Genomic DNA, 18,833 nt, shown 5'->3' on the forward strand with positions numbered 1-18,833 from the left:
TTACCACTTCTATTTAACTTTGTTGCAGTTTCAACCAGTAGAGGATCTAGCCAGTACAATAAGGCAAGAAAAAGAACTGAAAGGCATCCAGATTAGAAAAGAGACAAAGAAAAGCTTTATTTTCATACAATGCAATTGTCCATGTAGAAAATCCAATGGAATCTACAAAAAAAGAAAGAAAGAAAAAGAGAACTACACAAAAAAGTACTAGAATTACCAAGTGGGTTTAACAAAGTTACAGAATGTGAGATCAATATACAAAATGCATTGTTTTCTATACACTAGCAGTAAACAACTGAAACTTGAAGTTTAAAATGCCATTTACAGTAGTATCAAAATACAAAATACTTAAGGATAGATCTGTAAAGAGATATGCAAGAACTATAAACTACAAAACATCTTTGGAATTAAAGATTACCTAAATAAACAGAGAGATATACCTCATTCATGAGTTAGAAGACTTGAACTGACCTATAGATACAATGCAATTCCAGTCAAAATCCCAGCAAGCTTTTTGATTCATGGAAATTCAAAGGACGTACAATAACTAAAACAACATTGTAAAAGAACAGCAAAGTTGCGCGACTATCACAACCTCATTTAAGCGACAGTAATCAAGACAGTATGGTATCATTATCAAGAAAGATAAATAGGTCAATAGAACACAGTAGAGCCCAGAAACAGACCTAAACATATATGGACAACTGTTTTTTGACAAAGGTACAAAGGCAATGCCGTTTGAACATACAGCCTTTTTCAACAAATGGTGCTGTAAACAAATGGACATCTATATGCTAAAAAGTAAACTTCAATCCATATCTTTTACCAGATAGAAAAATTAACTAAAAATAAATCACAGCTCTAAAAAAATGATAAAACATCTAGGAGAAAACAGCAGAAAATCTTTGTGACTTTGGGTTAGGCAAAGATTTTTTAGATACAACATGAAGAGCATGGTCCACAAAAGAACAAATTGAGAAGAACTTTAAAAATTCAAAAATTTAAAACTTCTGCTCTTTGAAAGTCACTATTAGACAGCTATATGTATACATATATCCCCTCCAAGTTCCATTTTTAAATTTTATTCCCTTTGCCCCATTTGTGCACTGAGTTTACATGTTATATTTTTCATCTTTCCTATACGTGCCATCTGTTTATAGAGCTGCAAATGCAACTGTAATTTTAGTTATTAATAATATTTCTCTTAAATTTCCTGATTATCAGCTTGTCTGTTCTTTGATGCTTAGTAGGATCATCATTTTATCATGCAGATGACATTCTTTGATCTTCCTTATCTCTAGAATGATATGAAATTTTTTTTAAATTTTTATTTCTTGACTTTGGACTTGTTCTACCTTTTGTATGTGGTATTCTATTCATGCAGATATATGCAATGCTAGCGACAGGGTACACGTTAATTTATTTGTTCTACAGATCTGAGTGTCCAGCTGGTATACTTTAAATATCAATTTATTGCATGTTAAGCTGTTAAAATAACAACAATAAAATAAAAGCAATCTAAAGAATTACTTCAATTCATTCCTAGCCCAGGGTTTCCACAGACTTCCAAATGAGAAAGCAAGTCAGCTAAATAGCACACTTAAGCTTTCAGGCTGGGAATAGAGTATTGTTTCATAACAGAAATTGGATATATATGAGGATAGTGATTCAATGGTTGTTAGTTTAATGTGCTCTGACAGATGTTTCAAGAATGATAAACTAGATCTCAGACTAGATTTTACTTCCTTTTCTTTTCTTCTCCCTTTATCATTCAGCAACAGAAATGGGTAAGAGATTAAGGATGGCTTAATTAAAATAATACAATCGTGTGGCTCATATAGATAACATAGCAAGTGTCTTCGACCACTGTGCAAGGTGGTATTTCATAGAATTTTAGACATGGAAGGGAGCCCTCATTTTACAGACTAGCAATCCCAGATGGAAAATGAAGTAAAATAGCTTTGCCGAGGTCACAGAGCTAGAATTTGGTGATATTTTTAAAAAATTCATTCAAAAAAAGAAAAAGATTTGGGACAGAATATATTAACTGGTAGCCAATTGTCTGACCAGGCTGTGTTTCTGCTTTCCTGTATGCATAGGACCATAAGCAGGTATGAGGTTAAAATAACTAAGACAGTGGTTCTCAATCTTCATTGCATAATAAAAACAAGAAACCAGACCCTACCCCCAGGGTTGATCCAATTGGTTTGGGCAGGTCAGTGTTCTCCAACTTCAGCGTTCATCAGAATCACGTGGAGGGCCTGTTAAAACAGATTGCCAGCCCCATCCCCAGAGTTTGATTTTGGGGGTTGGCATGGTGCCCGATAACTTGCATTTCTAATAAATCCTGAAGTCACATTGATGCTGCTGGTCTGTGAACCACACTTTGAGAACTACTGGGGGTAAGGCATCAGGTAATTTTTCTTTTAAGTTCTTCAAGATGGTAACGTTCAGCCAGTTGAAAATCACTGGCCTAAAAACAATCATTCTCAATCTTTTTTGGAATCACCTGGGGAATTAAAAAAAAATACTGCTGCCTGAGTCTCTACCCCAGCTCTTCTTTTTTAATTGATCTGGGATGCAGCCTGAGCCTTGGGATTTTTTAAAGGATTGCATGAATAAAGGAATCCTACTTCAGATGACTGTGGCATGCAGCCAGGACTGAGAGTCGCTGAAAATGTTTTGCCTCCTCAAATCTTATTACCATTTACCTAAAATTTCCCCAGAGCTGGGTACTTTCACCACCATCACATACTAGAAATTCCTTTCTAACTGGTTGTCTGTGAACAATGATTTATTTCCACTTCGATGTTTTACTAATATTTATTGAATACTTGGATGCAGTTGCCCTGGTGGTGAGGGTTTTGCCTCTTTACCATCCTTTTGTTTTGCTTTGCCTACTGAATGGTTATGCTTTAAATCATCTTTCCTTAAAGAGAGACCCTGTAATCTCTAGAATCAATACTGTCTTCTAAGTTGTGGTTAATATATATCACGTTTTATTCTGTTTCCGCTGGTTAGAAACTCAAGACAGGAAAAGAGAGGGAGAGAGAGAAAGGGTGGGGGGATCTTATAGAAAAAAAAAAAATTCTTCTGCTCTTAACACATTACCCTTAGTATTTGATTCTCTGTGGCTCTTGGCTGGGGTTATCTGGAAATGGATAGATTCAGTAATTCCAAGGGGAAAATTCCAAGAATACTTATGACTGCAACCTAAGGCAGCTGATTTTCCTTTTGCTTTTAATTAATGCATTTCTTTCATTTCCAACTAAAAAAAAAAAGCCACTAATTTTTTCCCCCAAAAGTAACTTCCTCTGGAACAAATTATAATACTATTAAGCACAATGATATGACTTGTTTCAGGTAAAGGGGTTTTAGCTGAGAAGACTTAACAGGAAATATTCAGTTATTTTTACCTGTTTCACAGTTGTGCTTAACGCTTCCTGTCAGGACCCTATGCTCACTCTTTACAAGACAGTACTGATACGCACTACTATACAACTCTCCTCATGAGGAACAGTATTTTCAGAATTAAGGTTAAGAATGCATCCTACAGCTTTTAGTTCCCAAAGTTCCATTTGTTCCAAGCTTCATGAGATCTGAGAGCCGTCAGGAGCTGTATCTTTAACTTTTAGACCTGTGGCCTAGCGAGGTGTTTAATAAATGGTACTTAATTAATGTTGACTAGATGAATGAATGTATACACACGTCTGTATCTGCTTCACATAAGCCCACACCATAGGGAGACCAAGGCTCAGACAACTCTAAGAGTCAAGGAAGGCAAATGCCATCTTTACGATCTGAGATGTCCCCAATACTCCAGTTTTCTTTTCCCTACTTTTGTACCAGTTTTAATAAGAACAGTTCGGCCTAATGAGTCAGATGGTCCATCTCCTCACCCACCCACTTTCCTTCTTAAAATGGCCAAAGCAGCTATTCTGATCCTCCCACAAAACACAAAATTACTTATAACAAAATCATAACTGTGGGAGGTATTCATCGATAAAATGTAGCCATGCAGATTCTATGATACATGTTGCCAGAAAATTTGGGGGCAGTTTTTCAAGGCCAATAAGCCCATTATGGGAAAGGACCTGGTTGGGAAAAGTGGTGGGTGAGAGAGCACTGCAGGGAGGTCAGAGTTTAACCTGGGCCAACACACAGGACAGCACCTAGGTCACTTCTCTGTGCTTCAGTTTCCTCATCCTCAAATGAAAAGGTGGTGCTGAGTGATCTCCAGTGGTCCTCCTAACTCTGACACAGCCTGCATCTCTATATTTCTCTTCATATTATGGCTTACACAATCACTGTGGAAACACTTAAGGGCCGAGCAGTGAAGTCTACATATTTACTTTGAAGGATAAGAAAAGAATTGATTTTAAACTATTGTAAAATGTCAGGATTTAGGGTTTTGTTTTGTTCTGATTGGTATTAAATACAAATATTCCCCTGTATTTGCTGCTTCAGTTTTCATATAACATCAATTTTCCAAAGCAACATGGACTTGCATTATATTATTCTTTAAAATGTTGTATGAAGCCAGGTTGGGTAACATTTTTGTTTTGAGGCACAGGACTTGAATTACCAAGTGACACAGTTCAGTTTATAATATAAATAAGTTTTCCAGGAACCTGTTTTACATTAGGGACTGCTACAAAACTAAGATAAAATTGTTGTGAGACCACCAAATAGGCTTGAAACGAAGTTGATCCAACCTATTCACCTGTCTTGGAAATTAGGTTGATCCCACCTATTCACCTGTCTTGGAAATTAGCAAGCATTGCTACAGTTAGCTTGATGCCCACTAACGACCTGAGTCATGGTAATTAAAAAAGACTGGCTTGATTAGGTCCAGGTCCTTGTGCTACATGGACCTTCACCCAATGAAAGCATTAGAAATTAACTTTATGACACCAAAATGAGAACCAACAATACAGAAATCATAAAAATATACCATAAATCAAAATCATTATCTATTAAATTAGTTTTGAGCTGAGGTTTGGTTAGTGAAATAATTTAAAGGAACTAATAAATATGCAATCCACACTACACCTGCTTATAATCATAAAGAGAGTTTTAAAAATCCATTTTCAACATGAAGAGATTGTTTGTGCCTTATCCCCAAACAATAATACCCAAACACGGAAGCAAAAAAGTCAGCTGTATATTTACCTACTGGTGACCAACAACAGAACTTTAGTGCTTTCAGGAGTCAGGTCATTTTCACCCTTATTTTACAAAGCTAAACCAAGATTTCTGTTATCAGAAGGAGCAATCTGCTGCTAGGCTCTGCCCAAACGTCAAGCACCTGCTTTCTCTGATCTGGAGGCAGATGGTACTTCATAAAAATAAAAGTCATGGGGAAAATGCACAGAGAGATATTCCCTTTAAAACCCTTTAGGAGGTTCTTTTTTCCTAAAATCTAATGCTATAAATATACATGTTTATGTTAATATCTTAGCTTAGAATTTGGGAACTGATTCAGGGGCATTAAAAAAGTTTCCTTAGCCTGATTCATATTCATGTGTTCCCATATTTCCATAGAATGGGGAAACAGCCTTTACTTTAGCTGATTAGCACCCAAGGCAGGCCAGAACAGGAATTTTGGAATTCTAACAAATACCCTGAGCAAAAGCAGCTGCCATCCTTATCCTTCAATATTACTGCTAACTGTACCTCCATTGAGTTCTCTTATAGTAACTGAGACACCGCTTAATAGGTGTCTGAATCAGCTCAGGCTGCTATAACAAAATAGCACAGATGGAGTAGCGGAAACAACACGAGTTTACTTCTTACAGTTCTGGAGGCTGGTGAGTCCAAGATCAAGGTGCCGGCCAATTTGGTTCCCCCATGAGCCTCCTCTTCCTGGCTGGCAGACAGCGCCTTCTCACTATGTCCTCAGATGGTAGAGAGAGAGCAACCTCTGATCTCTCTTCTTCTTCTCATAAGAACATTGATCCCAACATGGAGGTCCCACCTCATGATCTCATCTGAACTAATTTCCTCCCAAAGGCCCCGCCTCCAAATAGCATCACATGGGGCTTAGGGCTTCAGCGTATGAATTTTGGAGGGACACAACATTCAGACCATAACAATGGAATAACCTCATTTATATTTGTGGGATTTGTATAGATGAGCTAGGCTGTAATAAATTGGCCTCATAATATGCTTTTCCACAATAATTATGTAGGGTGGTGTTTCTCAAACTTTAGGTGCATTGGAATCCCCTGAAGCTTGTTAAACACAGATCTCTTGGCCCGACCCCCAGGGATTCTGATTTAGTAGGTCTGTGCGGGGACCTAAGGATTTGCATTTGTAACAGGCTCCCAGGTGAGGCTCAGGCTATCTGCTTGAGAACCACTGATGCAGGGGTTCCTTTTGGAATGTTAATATCAGTTATGATTCTTTGGGCCTGTATTGGCTTCTCAGTAATACCTGTTTTATGCTGAACATATTTGAAATGTGTCAGTTTGCTTATACGCAGATGTTGCAGTTACATACAAAGATGCTCTCAATAAGCAGATGGATAGATCTGCTGGGGCGAGGCTGCTTCGTGCTGTGAGCGCCCAGGGAGAGTCAATTAATGCAGTATGTCTATGTCTCATTAGCTAATTGTGACTTCACAAGTCACTGAGATTTACAAGAGTGTCTGCTGACATCTTATCCTTACTGATTTTTAATCTTAGAATTTAGAGCTAGTCTTTAAAGTTGCTGGATTCTGCTACCTTACATCTACAAGCACGTTGCAATTGTTCGAACTAATATCAAATTTTGACAAATTTTAATATGAAGCGTTTGAGCAATGCTTACTATATATGTTCAACTCATTTGTCCTATAATCATACTTGGCTAAATTTTAAAGCATGGCTCTGTCATGAAACAGCACAATTTTAAGATTTACTTCAAGTAAAACTTTGGAATGTAAACATACCTTATTTAGCTTTACAAAGTATCCCAGTCCCGCTTCCAGGGGATTTGTATCACAGTTCATCTAAAAGGGAAAACACACATTTTAAATCTTAGATGAGTGCAAATTGTTTTAATAACATCACTTTCATATATACTTTTTAGGGAAGAGAACACTTTTTCACTATGAATATAGATTCTGAAAAAGGAAAATTGTGGACTGGCCTCAAAGTAATTTTTTTAAATCTAAAATTCAAATGTAGCCTTTCAGCAAATGCTGTTATTTCAATAGCAAATTAGAAACTAAAATTCACAGTTTGTTTCCAAGGCTTTCTTTGTATAATAAACATCTGAGGGATACCACAACAATGATGTCTTCCCAGAAACAAGACTTTCAGAAGCTTTTATCTAATAATTTTACATAAATAGGTTTTGAAAAGGTATTAAGTAATTTACTTATCTTACAATCATCCAGAAATTGGGATAAGTAGAGGAAAAAGCAGGTGATAGGAAAATGGCTTCTACAGAGTTCAGGAGAGGGAAAAGGGAAAAAATAGAGATTGAATCTCAATCTTTTCAAATTGGTTGAGTTATTACAATATAGTTCAAGGGGAACTAAAGCCACTATTTGGGACTAGACCTGATTTTTGTTTACTTGTTTATTTTGTTGTCATTGGTCTCTTTTGCTCCAGGAGAACTGGTCTAAACCTCATAAAAAGTTGCCAAACTTAAAAAAAAAGACAACACAGCCCTCGTATGAACTGAATGAGTAATATAAACTTGTTTTACATAACATAAAATTTCGGCCTCATATTTCCTAATCCATTTGAGCACCTCTAAAATTTTTACCTGCTCAAAGTTTCAGAATTCCAGGAAAAAAATGAAAACAAAGCCCAGATGCTTGGTTGATGTATTAACACTAGAGGGCGTGCTGGCACTGCTGGGAAATCGGAGGGACGGGGGATGGAGAAAACCATTTCAGAGGAGGGGTCCGAGGGAAAAGGCAGGGAGCCGCAGAAACGCCTGACCGCAAAGGCTGCTTCAGCTGCTTCATCCCTTGTGGAGTGTGGAGGCAGAGCCGTCCTCTACTTTTCTCCCTGCAGCAGCCTCCGCTAAGAACCCCACCCACACCCGGCTTGTAGGTTGAGAATCCTTATAACACAGCACCTCTCCTGCAAAACAGTGACTTGCCCCAGGGCCCTTGTTCTTTCAGGGGCTCCAGGAGGCTGCCCTCTCCACCTCAAAGTCCACTTGCTTCTGTCCCTGGTCTAGCTGTCCAAGGGACCCTGCCTGCACTTTCAAACCCACCCTGCCCTCAAATTTATTGTTATATCCTAGGCACTTTGTAGACTATCTAATCTCGACAATAACTCTGGAGGAGAAAGACTGCCCCTATCTTATAGAGAAGTAAACAGACTCTAGAGGGTTAAGGTCACACAGTTAGTATGTGGTAGAGGATACATCTGAACCCAAGAGACCCTACCCTGAAGTAAGTACATCTTTTACCACTGTCCCTTATCTCACCTCCCAGGCCTAAAACCTTAATGTCTTCCAAGGAAACAACTAGCAAATCTGAAAAAATTAAGGGGGTCTAAAAATAGCCTGCCATATTGGAGATAAAACAGAGAACAGAGTAATCTGGACCAAGTTGTTTATTATTTCTTAGTGTGATTGTGTTTTGAACAGGGATTGTGTGTAGAACTGCCAACCCCTTGCACAAGAATCACCAATAATACCTCCTTCAGAGAGAGTTGAGAAGGTAGATGAGATCATGACTATGAAAATGGTGTGTAACTACACAAATAGAAACCCTGAGTTCCCATTATTAATGGTGGGAGTGGGCTGGACCAACAGATCCCAGACCACCAACCACCAACCCCCCTCAGAATGACCCCTTTGGCTGTTACTTCCCCAAAAGGTGCGGGATAAGAAAGAACTGAGGATGGGCAATATGACAGAGGAGAAGGAAGAATTTGAAAGGTAGTCCTCAAGTCCCGTGAGGTAGGCAGGCTCCCTTGGGATAGCCACAGCTCCGCACACAGTCAGAGACAGATGTCCAGGGTTCTCTGCTAAGCAGGAGGAATTAGGGCAGAATAAACATTATGTCATAATTCCAGTGAATTTGCAACTGGGAAATTGGGGAGAAAAACCTCTTTCCCTAATTAAATAAAACTTCGGGGAATTCTCAGGTGGTCCAGTGGTTAGGGCTCTGCGCTTCCACTGCAGGGGGCATGGGTTTGATCCCTGGTCTGGGGAACTAAGATCTCGCATGCTGCACGGCATGGGCAAAACAAAAAAAAAATTTTTTTTCTTATAATACATACTTTCTCTTACAGCCAGAGCCAATGTTAATGCAGTTAAAACTAACCCTTATATAAAAATCAGATACAGTACACGTAAAATTTTAATAAAGATGCTAGCATTTCAAACCTCTGACCCCCAGGCTCTGAAAGCTTTCTCCAGTCTTAAGGCATTCATGGCATAGGTTCCAAAATTGTCAATTCCCTCTTCCTGGCCTGCATTCATGATAACGTCATAAAGTGCCGCAGAATCTTCTCGTCTGTGGTACAGCTCCCAACCCAGCTCACCTGAAATACACCCACAAGTGCCCACCAGAGTAACAATGATGATCACTGAGTCTAATGTGCAATAGCTAAAACACATCAATAAATGGAGAGATTCCATTTATGCAATATAGACATTGTTGAGTTTTAAAAGACCAGTTCAGAAAAAGGTTGCAACCAAACCCCACTGCAAAGGAGCCTGCCATTATCACAGATGCTTTTGTGCCCAATCTTGTCCCCCACACAGAGGGTAGCATCTAGGACATCTCATGACACAGAAAGACTGTGATGCAGGAGTTACTCTTGCCCCTTGACCTCAGCTTCATAATGTTAAGTCAGGAATTAGCATGGCAGAGTTTATCAAGAAAAGGGGTTCAAGGTTTAGACACCTCAACCCCCAACTCCTTGGCCCCAAATCACAAGGCTTAAAGATAAAGGCAACTGGGCTTCCCTGGTGGCGCAGTGGTTGAGAGTCCGCCTGCCGATGCAGGGGACACGGGTTCGTGCCCCGGTTGGGGAAGATCCCACATGCCACGGAGCGGCTAGGCCCGTGAGCCACGGCCGCTGAGCCTGCGCGTCCGGAGCCTATGCTCCGCAACGGGAGAGGCCGCAACAGTCAGAGGCCCGCGTACCGCAAAAAAACAAACAAACAAACAAAAAAGATAAAGGCAATTGATGACAGTTATTCAAATGGTCTTCACTGTGGGATAGCCATAGTCTCTAATGCCCCCCACTCCCCCCTTCTTCCCCATTTGGTCATTTAATTCACCATTAGAGCTGTGGGCAAAAAACAAAGAAAATGACACCCAACACAAAGAGTCTGCTTATTTTTTATTCTGCTTATGTTTTATTCTGGTCACCATTTTGCCAAGGTTGGGCAGAGGAAGGATGGTGAAAAGGGACAGCGGAAGCCCAGGGAAGAGCTATGGTCTTTATACTGTATGTTCACCTCATTCCTCATGTCAAGGGCTGATGGTGAGGTGCTTCTCCAGGACAAACACCAGAACGTTAGCAACACGTAATTGAGTGAATGCCTGGGCACGCAGTACGTCTTCTGTGAAGGGACAGGGAATCTCCAGGGAGTTAGAAGTGAGCCCAGAGCACCAATGGGGAGCATTCATTCATCCCTGTTTCCAAATATCTACTATGTGCAATGTTAGCTGCATAGTAATGCACTTAGAGTCAGAAAGAAAGATGATCAGTAGTAATGCTTTAAGAGCGGTGCCTGATACATTCACGATGTTCTCTATGGGAGACTCTATCAATGGGAGACCATTTTGAATGTTCCCAAACAGAATCAGCTGGCCTGAATATTCTGTCAACCCTTCCAACTATTCCAACAGCCATCTTCTTCCCACCTTCTTACCTACCTTTCCAAATGGTAGGCAGCTAGCTATGAGCCTGGAACAATTGGAAATCTATGGAAGGACTCTCTCAGACTAGGAGTGAATAAACAAAATTGTCAGAAGAGTCAGGCAGGAGAAATCTTTCTCCAAAGTTAAAATGACCAAAGTGAATGTGTGTGTGTGTGTGTGTGTGTGCGCGCGCGCGCGTGTGTGTGTGCGCACGCGCTGTGTGTATGTGCATGCGTGCACACATTTCTGGTAACTGCTTTTAAATTTTAGAGCCTTATTCTAGGTTGTTTTCCAATTCTTACCAGTATAAGATATCCTGATAGCAGTGACAGGAATGTTGGAAACCTTTAAAGACTTGGTCTGAAGAAACTTGAAAACACCATCACTAAGATCTTCAGAGGTCAGTTTCTGAAGGACCTTTCTTGCATGTGGCCCTGCGATGCCAAGGACTCCAAGCTCATCGGTTATGTTTTTAATTTCAACATCATATCCACCTTTGACAGCCTCTTCTTCAATCCATCTGCATTTGAGATTCATAAACATCGTGTTAAATCCTGCTTGAATAATGCATGTTGGTAACAGATTATTTCTCGGAAGAAATGCTCTGTGTCTAGAATTGCCAGAAAGTCCCTAGAATGTCATTTCACATAGATCACCTAATTTTTAAAGTTGAGGAAACTGAGTCCCAGAGATGTTAAATGATCCTCTTTAAACTACCCACTTCAATGTGTGGGCAATTTTTCACAGTACGGAAGGACCCTTCCGTTTAAACAAACTCTGCCACACGATTCTTTTAAATAGTGACAGCCCTATTGCATTTAAACTGATGATTCAATCTTGGGAAAATTTTCTCTAATACCTGTACACAGGAGGCATGCTTGTGCTGCTAAAGGTTAATAATGCACCTGCCACCAGACACATACTCGCTTTGACAATGACAAGGAAAAGATTAAAACTCTAAAGACTAGTTTCAATTTCTGAGTCTTGATGAGTTATTGGAACCCAGGGATAGGGCTCATTTATAATTTATTGAGCACTCCCTGGAGCTACACAAGTCTATCAGAAAATGATCATCTGGACTGACACAAAGCTAAGCTACTAAGATGGCTCCCAATGCACCTTGGATTGGAGGATATAATTTGCATCATTTTACAACTAGAGTGAGAATCTGTCAGAGTAAGATGTTTACTAAACAACAATATTCCAAGTATTTTTGAAATACTGAAGATTAGAGATTTTAGAGCAGACTAAATAGTAGACTAAAGCTTCGTGTGAAGGATTGACTTGGCAGGTCAATGATTTAGATGCAGCTTTGTGGCACAAAGCGTGAAAAAGGAAGAAGAAAAACCAGGGAGGCAGTTCACTAAAGTGGACCAAACATGGGCATCAGAATCAACAAGGCTGGCTTGAGCAGGTTACTTTAATCCAAACTTCACTTTCCTCACCTGAAATTGGGAATAATACATACCTTGCAGATATATCTATTAAAAGAATTTATTGAGATAACGTGTAATAATGGTTTTGACATATTGGTGATGCCTAACAAAAGGGAGTTAATATTATTAAAACCAGTAAACCCCATGGATGGACTACCTTTGGGAGGGGGATGGTCATAGGGGCCCTTCAAATAATTTCCTCTATGAGACATGAAGTTTATTTAAAACAATAAGATTTTAAGAATTAAAGTTGTACTTTCAATTACTGGTAAAAAAACAAACAAACAAACAAACAAAACCTCGGTGCAAGATTGGGTCAATATACAATCCATGTAAAATTTTCTTACTAGGTGTACACTTACCTAAGATCATGAAGTTCTGATCCAGAACCAGTTATTAATAGAAACTCCCCAGGAGACTGGTGAGAAACTGTCAACTCAGCATATACTTGACCTTTTGGTGTTAACATGTGACTTATATTTGTAAAACCCACCTACACAAAAGAATTTTAAATTACCTCAGGATGAAATAAAAATCTTATGTGTCCTTTTAACACCACATGGAAATAAAAATGTGGTTGCCAAAAATGAAAAACATCTGAATGCTATCATTTCTATCAATTGTGTGAACTATCTGTAAACCTAAACCCATTAATTTTGAAGTTTTCAGTTTAAATGACCATTATAATTACTTGTCATAAAAATTACACTTCATCCAATTTGGGGGTTCCCATTTACACAACTAAACAAAGTCATAAGGTCCTTAGATGATAATTCATTTCACAAAAATTTAAATTTGAAAATTAGCTAGAATACCCTTGGTTAGTTGAAGGGTTCTGGTGTTCATACAGAAATCATTAGGTGAATTGACATAACATATTGGTTATTTTGAAAACAAGAGGTAGAGAATTAAGTAGGCCAGAATCCTGGACCTTGTACCCCTATAAGGTTATTTACCTTGGGAATGACATTTGCAAAGAGATGGTCCAACAATCTAATGGAGTCTTGACCTTTGATGTTAAACTTGCCAAATGGTGACAGGTCAATCACCCCTACCCTTTGCATAACCTGTTTATACTCAGAGCCCACAGGATCAAACCAGTTTGTGCGGCGAAAACTTGGCCTGAAACACAATGTTTGTCATAAAACAAGAGTTATTCATTTTCAAAAAATTACAGAATAAGGATATTTTAATACACCCTCTTTGCCTAGAAAATTTCATTTGGGGGAAAAGTGCCACCTGTTCTACAAATCATACATACATATTGGAATCTACTTGATTTTTTAAGTTACTCATCTATCCCTTGACCCATTTCATAGTGAATGAAGTATTAATTAAGTAGAAAATAAGATAGGCCATGTGGGTTCTCAGATCTGGAAAAGAGCTTAGAAGTTAACCAATCCTGTAGTTTTCAACCTTGGTTACATATTAGAATCACTGGGGGGGAGCATTTTAAAAATACTAATTTGGGGGGCATAATTAAACCAGAATATATGAGGGGTAGAGCTATCTTGTTTGTTGTTTCTCAAACATTTATGCAAATACATCACTTGTACTTGTCAAGATACCGATTCTGATGCAGCAGGTCTGCGGAGGGGCCCTAGATTCTGCACTCTAACAGGCTTCATGCTGGTCCACCTGGAGTAAGCAAGGATCTGGTCCAACATCTTCATTTTTCAGAGAAAAGGCACAAAGTGACTTCCAAGGTCTTTGCATTAGTTAATGACAGAGCTGGGCCTGGAACAAAGGTCTCCTAACTCATTATGCAGGGTCGTTTCTAGTTTACAGAGTGGACTATTAATGTGGTATTTTAACTTCAGAGCAGGATGCTAAGTCTGAAAAATGAGTCTTCAGTGGTTTAATTATTAAAATAGTAGAAGAAATAGGCCAGGTCCAAACAGCACAAGGTGAAGAATAGATCTGGCATTTATCTGAGTCGTTTAGGAAAAACCAAACCGGTATTTTGCCCCCAGGTAATCTCCACTGGCTGACTACAGAGTCCAAATTCATTAATCAGCAACTGGCCCTCTACTATACTTTGGACCTTTTAGATCTGATCTTAAAGTAGACATTAAAACCTGTTTAAATAAGCAAAATGACAGGTCAAAAAAAAAGAGAGAGAGAGAGAATTGGACTTCCTGGTGGTGCAGTGGTTAAGAACCCATCTGCCAATGCAGGGGACACGGGTTCCAATCCCTGGTCTGGGAAGATCCCACATGCCGCGGAGCAACTAAGCCCGTGCGCCACAACTACTGAGCCTGCACTCTAGAGCTCGCGTGCCACAACTACTGAAGCTCGCGTGTGTAGAGCCTGTGCTCCGCAACAAGAGAAGCCACCGCAATGAGAAGCCCACACACCGCAACAAAGAGTAGCCCTCGCTCGCCGCAACCAGAGAAAAGACCATGCGCAGCAATGAAGACCCAACACAGCTGAGAAAGAAAAAGGAGAACTTAACGTGAAAAGGAAACTTTCTTTTCTCTTGGTTTATGGATTCTCATGAGAAAAAATATATAATCACTATTAATCCCAAGTACAATGGTATGCAATCCAAGTATAATGGCAACAACTTTAGAGGAATTCAGAGAATTGTTTTAGTGATGTGCTTTACGTTTTAGCTCAAACTAAAATAGTAAGTAAATGAATGACCTTTTCCCCTAATGTACTAGCAGTGCATATAACTTGCACGATTCGATGCACACACACTAGAAAGCAGTTGCTTTGAGCTGTTCCTTGACAAATAGAAAATCCATATTTCCATACTGTTTCCATACTATGTGACTTGGTCCGGCATCCTAAACCAGGACAAACCTTCAGGAGCCAACTGAAGCCATGTGGGGATTTGGAGAGGGTGGAGAAGGTTCTCTGAGCAACTGGAAAATGCCAAGCAGAAGCTTCATCTGGGCTGGTTGTAGGTCTTGCGAGGCCACATGGGTCCTAGATGTGGACCAATGTCATGTGGGATAAACTAAGGCCTGCACTGCACAAAAAGTGATTTTCGTGGGAAAAGGCTCAATGCTCTTTGGAATGGGGTGGAGCGATGGGGTGGGAGGGGGACGTGGCACCTCTCTGGGGTCCCTCCATTCCACCCCCAAATTTCATTCTGCGGTGAGAGTGACAGGCAGGTGAAGTCACCCACTTACCTGTACCCATTGTCCTGGCCTGGTTGATAGAACCAGTGTGGCTGCTCCCAGCCTGCATGGAACCCCATGGAACACTTGGACTCCAGGGTTTTATAAAGCCCACTGACTCGCTGAGTTGGCCTCCCAGCAAACCGTTCTTCTTTAGGGTAACCAACTGAAAAAGGAAAATCGGTGCTCTGAATAGCATAGAACCAAAACTATAAAATATTTTGAAGGGATTCAGAAAATGGAAAACACAGCACTTAAAGTCTAGAAGCATATATTATATATATATATATATAAAATACATATGTATATATGTATAATATATATGTATGTATTACATATATATGCATTAAATTTATGTTTTACAAAAACCCAAAGCTGTATTTATATTGATCATCAAAGGGTAAAGTAAAAGTAGATTTAAAAGTTAAAATCACTTATGCATTCCTCACATTAAAGATATATATTCATATAGATTCCTTTTTGTGTCTTAGAAGTACATGCTTTTTAGACTCCCTAACCATTCCCCCACGATACACAGAATAAAAAGCTTCTAAAGTCAGAAGTGATGTAAGTCAATTCTGAACACACTTCATAGACAACGGTAAATGTGCACTTTACCAATATTGTTGAATCCATACGACTCTCTTGCTTTGGCCTCGGTGTACTGAGTTGTTGTCCACTTGCCATAGCGATTGGGATCCAATTCTATCAGATCAAAAGGAGGCTCTCCGTGCAGGATCCAGTCACTGAGATATTTCCCTACCCCACCAGCATGGATTATGCCATACCTTTCAAATACAGAAATAAATACCCTGTTACTAACACATATTGTTTTCCAACAATGAAACATGTCCATATTTAACAAGGCCTCAAAGCTACAGTGTTCTGTGCTATTGCTATTCAGAACACACAATCAACATAATCTTTATGCTATCATATTTTTTCCTCCAAAAAAAAAATCTTTAGGCATCCAAATTAAATGTGCCTGACTTGATAGCTAGTTTCTTTCCACAGTTTCAAGAGCTGTATATCTGCAAAATAGTCTATGACTCTTAGCTAGTAAGGATGCTTTAGGAAAACGGAGGAGAGGAAGCACACAGGCAGATGTGGTTGGTACCTTACCAGCCCTCTTGAGCTATGATTATCCTCCCTAATAGGAACTTTGCAGTAGAAATATGTACACTGTAGAGTGGCACACCCATCTCTTCTCAGACTCAGTTTAGTTCAGGTTCCCATAGCAATGACCTCTGCACAAGGATCTTGGGCCATTATTGTAGAAGAAGCATTCAGACAAAGAGGCATTCACCCAAGGACTTGTGGGAAAGAGGAGGAAGAAACAATGGCTCCTGTATTTTGCAATTTGGGTCACTTGGTGGGGAGGGTTGGCTTGTTTTCTATTTCCACATGAGGATGCTTTAAAACCAAGAACATGACTGTGGCAAATAATTTCATACCAGATGGAGGGAATCACAGTTTAACGTCGCCCATGGGCAGTCCTATCCATTCATTCTTGTGGATAAAGGAAAGTCTTGATGAAGGACTTTACTGTGGGTTCGTTTTTGGTTTAAGTCAAGAGAAGCTTCTGAGGAATTGGATGAGCAGGGAGTCACCAGTAGAGCACCAGGAAAAGGAGCTACACGAGCAGACTTCAAAATGCAAGAAATTCCAGCACCCCAGATGACAGCTACTTGGCCAGCATTGCAGCTTCTAAGAGCATGGGAGGACCTTAGCAAAGACTGGAAATGTTAACTAACTTTTTCTACAACAAGATACCAGTTTTTCTACTTTATAAAAATGAATGCTTATATTTGTTATATGGATATTTCTCAAGCAGAATAAAAAGACAGCAATTTATACTTCTCTGGATAGTTTTAAAAAGAGACATGGCTCATCCAAATCACCCACAAACAATCTCATTAAGTTTCAAGAAAGCAAAAAAAAAAAATTAAATACATGCTTAAAATAATTGTGAAATATATGCTTAAAATGTTTATTCACTTAAACAGTCCCAATGTGTGATATACAACACTTGCCATTTTTGAGAGCTAGAGATACTGTTTATAAGACTTGAAACTAAAGTTCTTCTGATATTCACTGAGTACTTACCATTTACCAAGCACTGTTTCCTTCTAACATGTACCAGCTGATTTATTCTTTAGCAACTCTATTTTATCAATGAGAAAACCAGCCTGCACTCAGGGGTTAAATAAGGTCACACAGCAATAAAGTGCAGATTCAGGATACAAACTCAGTCTTCTGCCCCCAGTATACACTCCCTGTTATTGGACTTTACTTCTTCAATGGTTCTCAATCTTTTTTCAGCCAAGACACACACAACAGAATTTACATCCTTGGCAGACTCCTTGGGCATAGGGAGGGTTGTGCTTCGGTTTCCTGTGGTCTCACTGCTACACCATCATGTTCTTTCCAATAAATGGGGCAGAGTGCTGTTATTTGAGGATAATACTGAATCAAATCTATTTTTAAAAAGTAAATTTCTACAAACGTCAGCTCTATAATCATTATTAAGTTATATGTAAAATCCCATACAACTGAATGCTATGAAACATCTATTGAGAGCCCCTGGTGTAGTGGTTGAAAGTGTGAAAGCATAGAGTAAGAGGGATCTAGGTAGGATTTTTGCTCTGCCACTACCAGCTGTGTGACCTTGGGCAAGCTGTGTAACCACCCTGAGCTTTAGTCTCCACATGTGCACACTTTATGGTGCTGGTGGAGAATTAATTGACATGGCCTTTAAAAGCACATAGTAGGCAAGCAGTACATGGTGGCTATGGGTCCTTGTATAACCAACAACAGAGTATGCCTCTGCCCAATGGATAAGATTTTCATAAGGAAGTAACGTGTGAAGTGGAAGTGAAAGGGAACTTGAAACGGAAAGAAGAGTGAGGCTCTTCTTCTAGGTCTAGCATTAATCTGTAGAACCTACTTCTTCTACATGGCCCAGCTGCTATGCTGTTTGAGTGTTTGTGTATGCTTTTTTTTTTTTTTTTTTTTTTGCGGTATGCGGGGCTCTCACTGTTGTGGCCTCTCCCGTCGCGGAGCACAGGCTCCGGACGCGCAGGCCCGGCGGACATGGCTCACGGGCCCAGCCGCTCCGCGGCATGTGGGATATTCCCGGACCGGGAATACCCGTGTCCCCTGCATCGGCAGGCGGACTCTCAACCACTGCGCTACCAGGGAAGCCCGTGTGTATGCTTTTTTATGATAACTGTGAAACTGTCTCTCCTTCTCTTTAAATTTGCTGTTTATAATCTGTTGTGAGCCAGGATAACTAGATTCAATTCAATCCAACTCATTAAACATTTGGGGAGCATTGTGTTAGTCACCTAGAAGCAGAAGAACTTATTAGATTTGGTATAAAAGTGAAACAGCTTTGACTGAGGGTATTCTGTGAGTAAGGTAAATGAGCACTGGCATATATGG

General features: G+C 39.7%; 1 protein-coding gene across 1 annotated transcript in view; it reads right to left on the bottom strand.

Annotated features, from left to right (window-relative positions):
- The window catches only part of DMGDH (dimethylglycine dehydrogenase), a 60,375-nt gene that overhangs the window by 14,394 nt on the left and 27,148 nt on the right, over positions 1 to 18,833 (bottom strand). The window contains exons 8-14 of the mRNA XM_060146133.1: positions 16,008 to 16,177; positions 15,402 to 15,555; positions 13,218 to 13,383; positions 12,624 to 12,754; positions 11,128 to 11,345; positions 9,337 to 9,494; positions 6,932 to 6,991 (exon numbers count right to left, since the gene is read on the bottom strand). Coding sequence (XP_060002116.1) covers positions 6,932 to 6,991; positions 9,337 to 9,494; positions 11,128 to 11,345; positions 12,624 to 12,754; positions 13,218 to 13,383; positions 15,402 to 15,555; positions 16,008 to 16,177 — 1,057 coding nt within the window. The remainder of the gene's footprint in view (positions 1 to 6,931; positions 6,992 to 9,336; positions 9,495 to 11,127; positions 11,346 to 12,623; positions 12,755 to 13,217; positions 13,384 to 15,401; positions 15,556 to 16,007; positions 16,178 to 18,833) is intronic.

The sequence above is a fragment of the Lagenorhynchus albirostris genome, chromosome 3 (assembly GCF_949774975.1).
Source record: "Lagenorhynchus albirostris chromosome 3, mLagAlb1.1, whole genome shotgun sequence".
NCBI classification, from domain to species: domain Eukaryota; kingdom Metazoa; phylum Chordata; class Mammalia; order Artiodactyla; family Delphinidae; genus Lagenorhynchus; species Lagenorhynchus albirostris.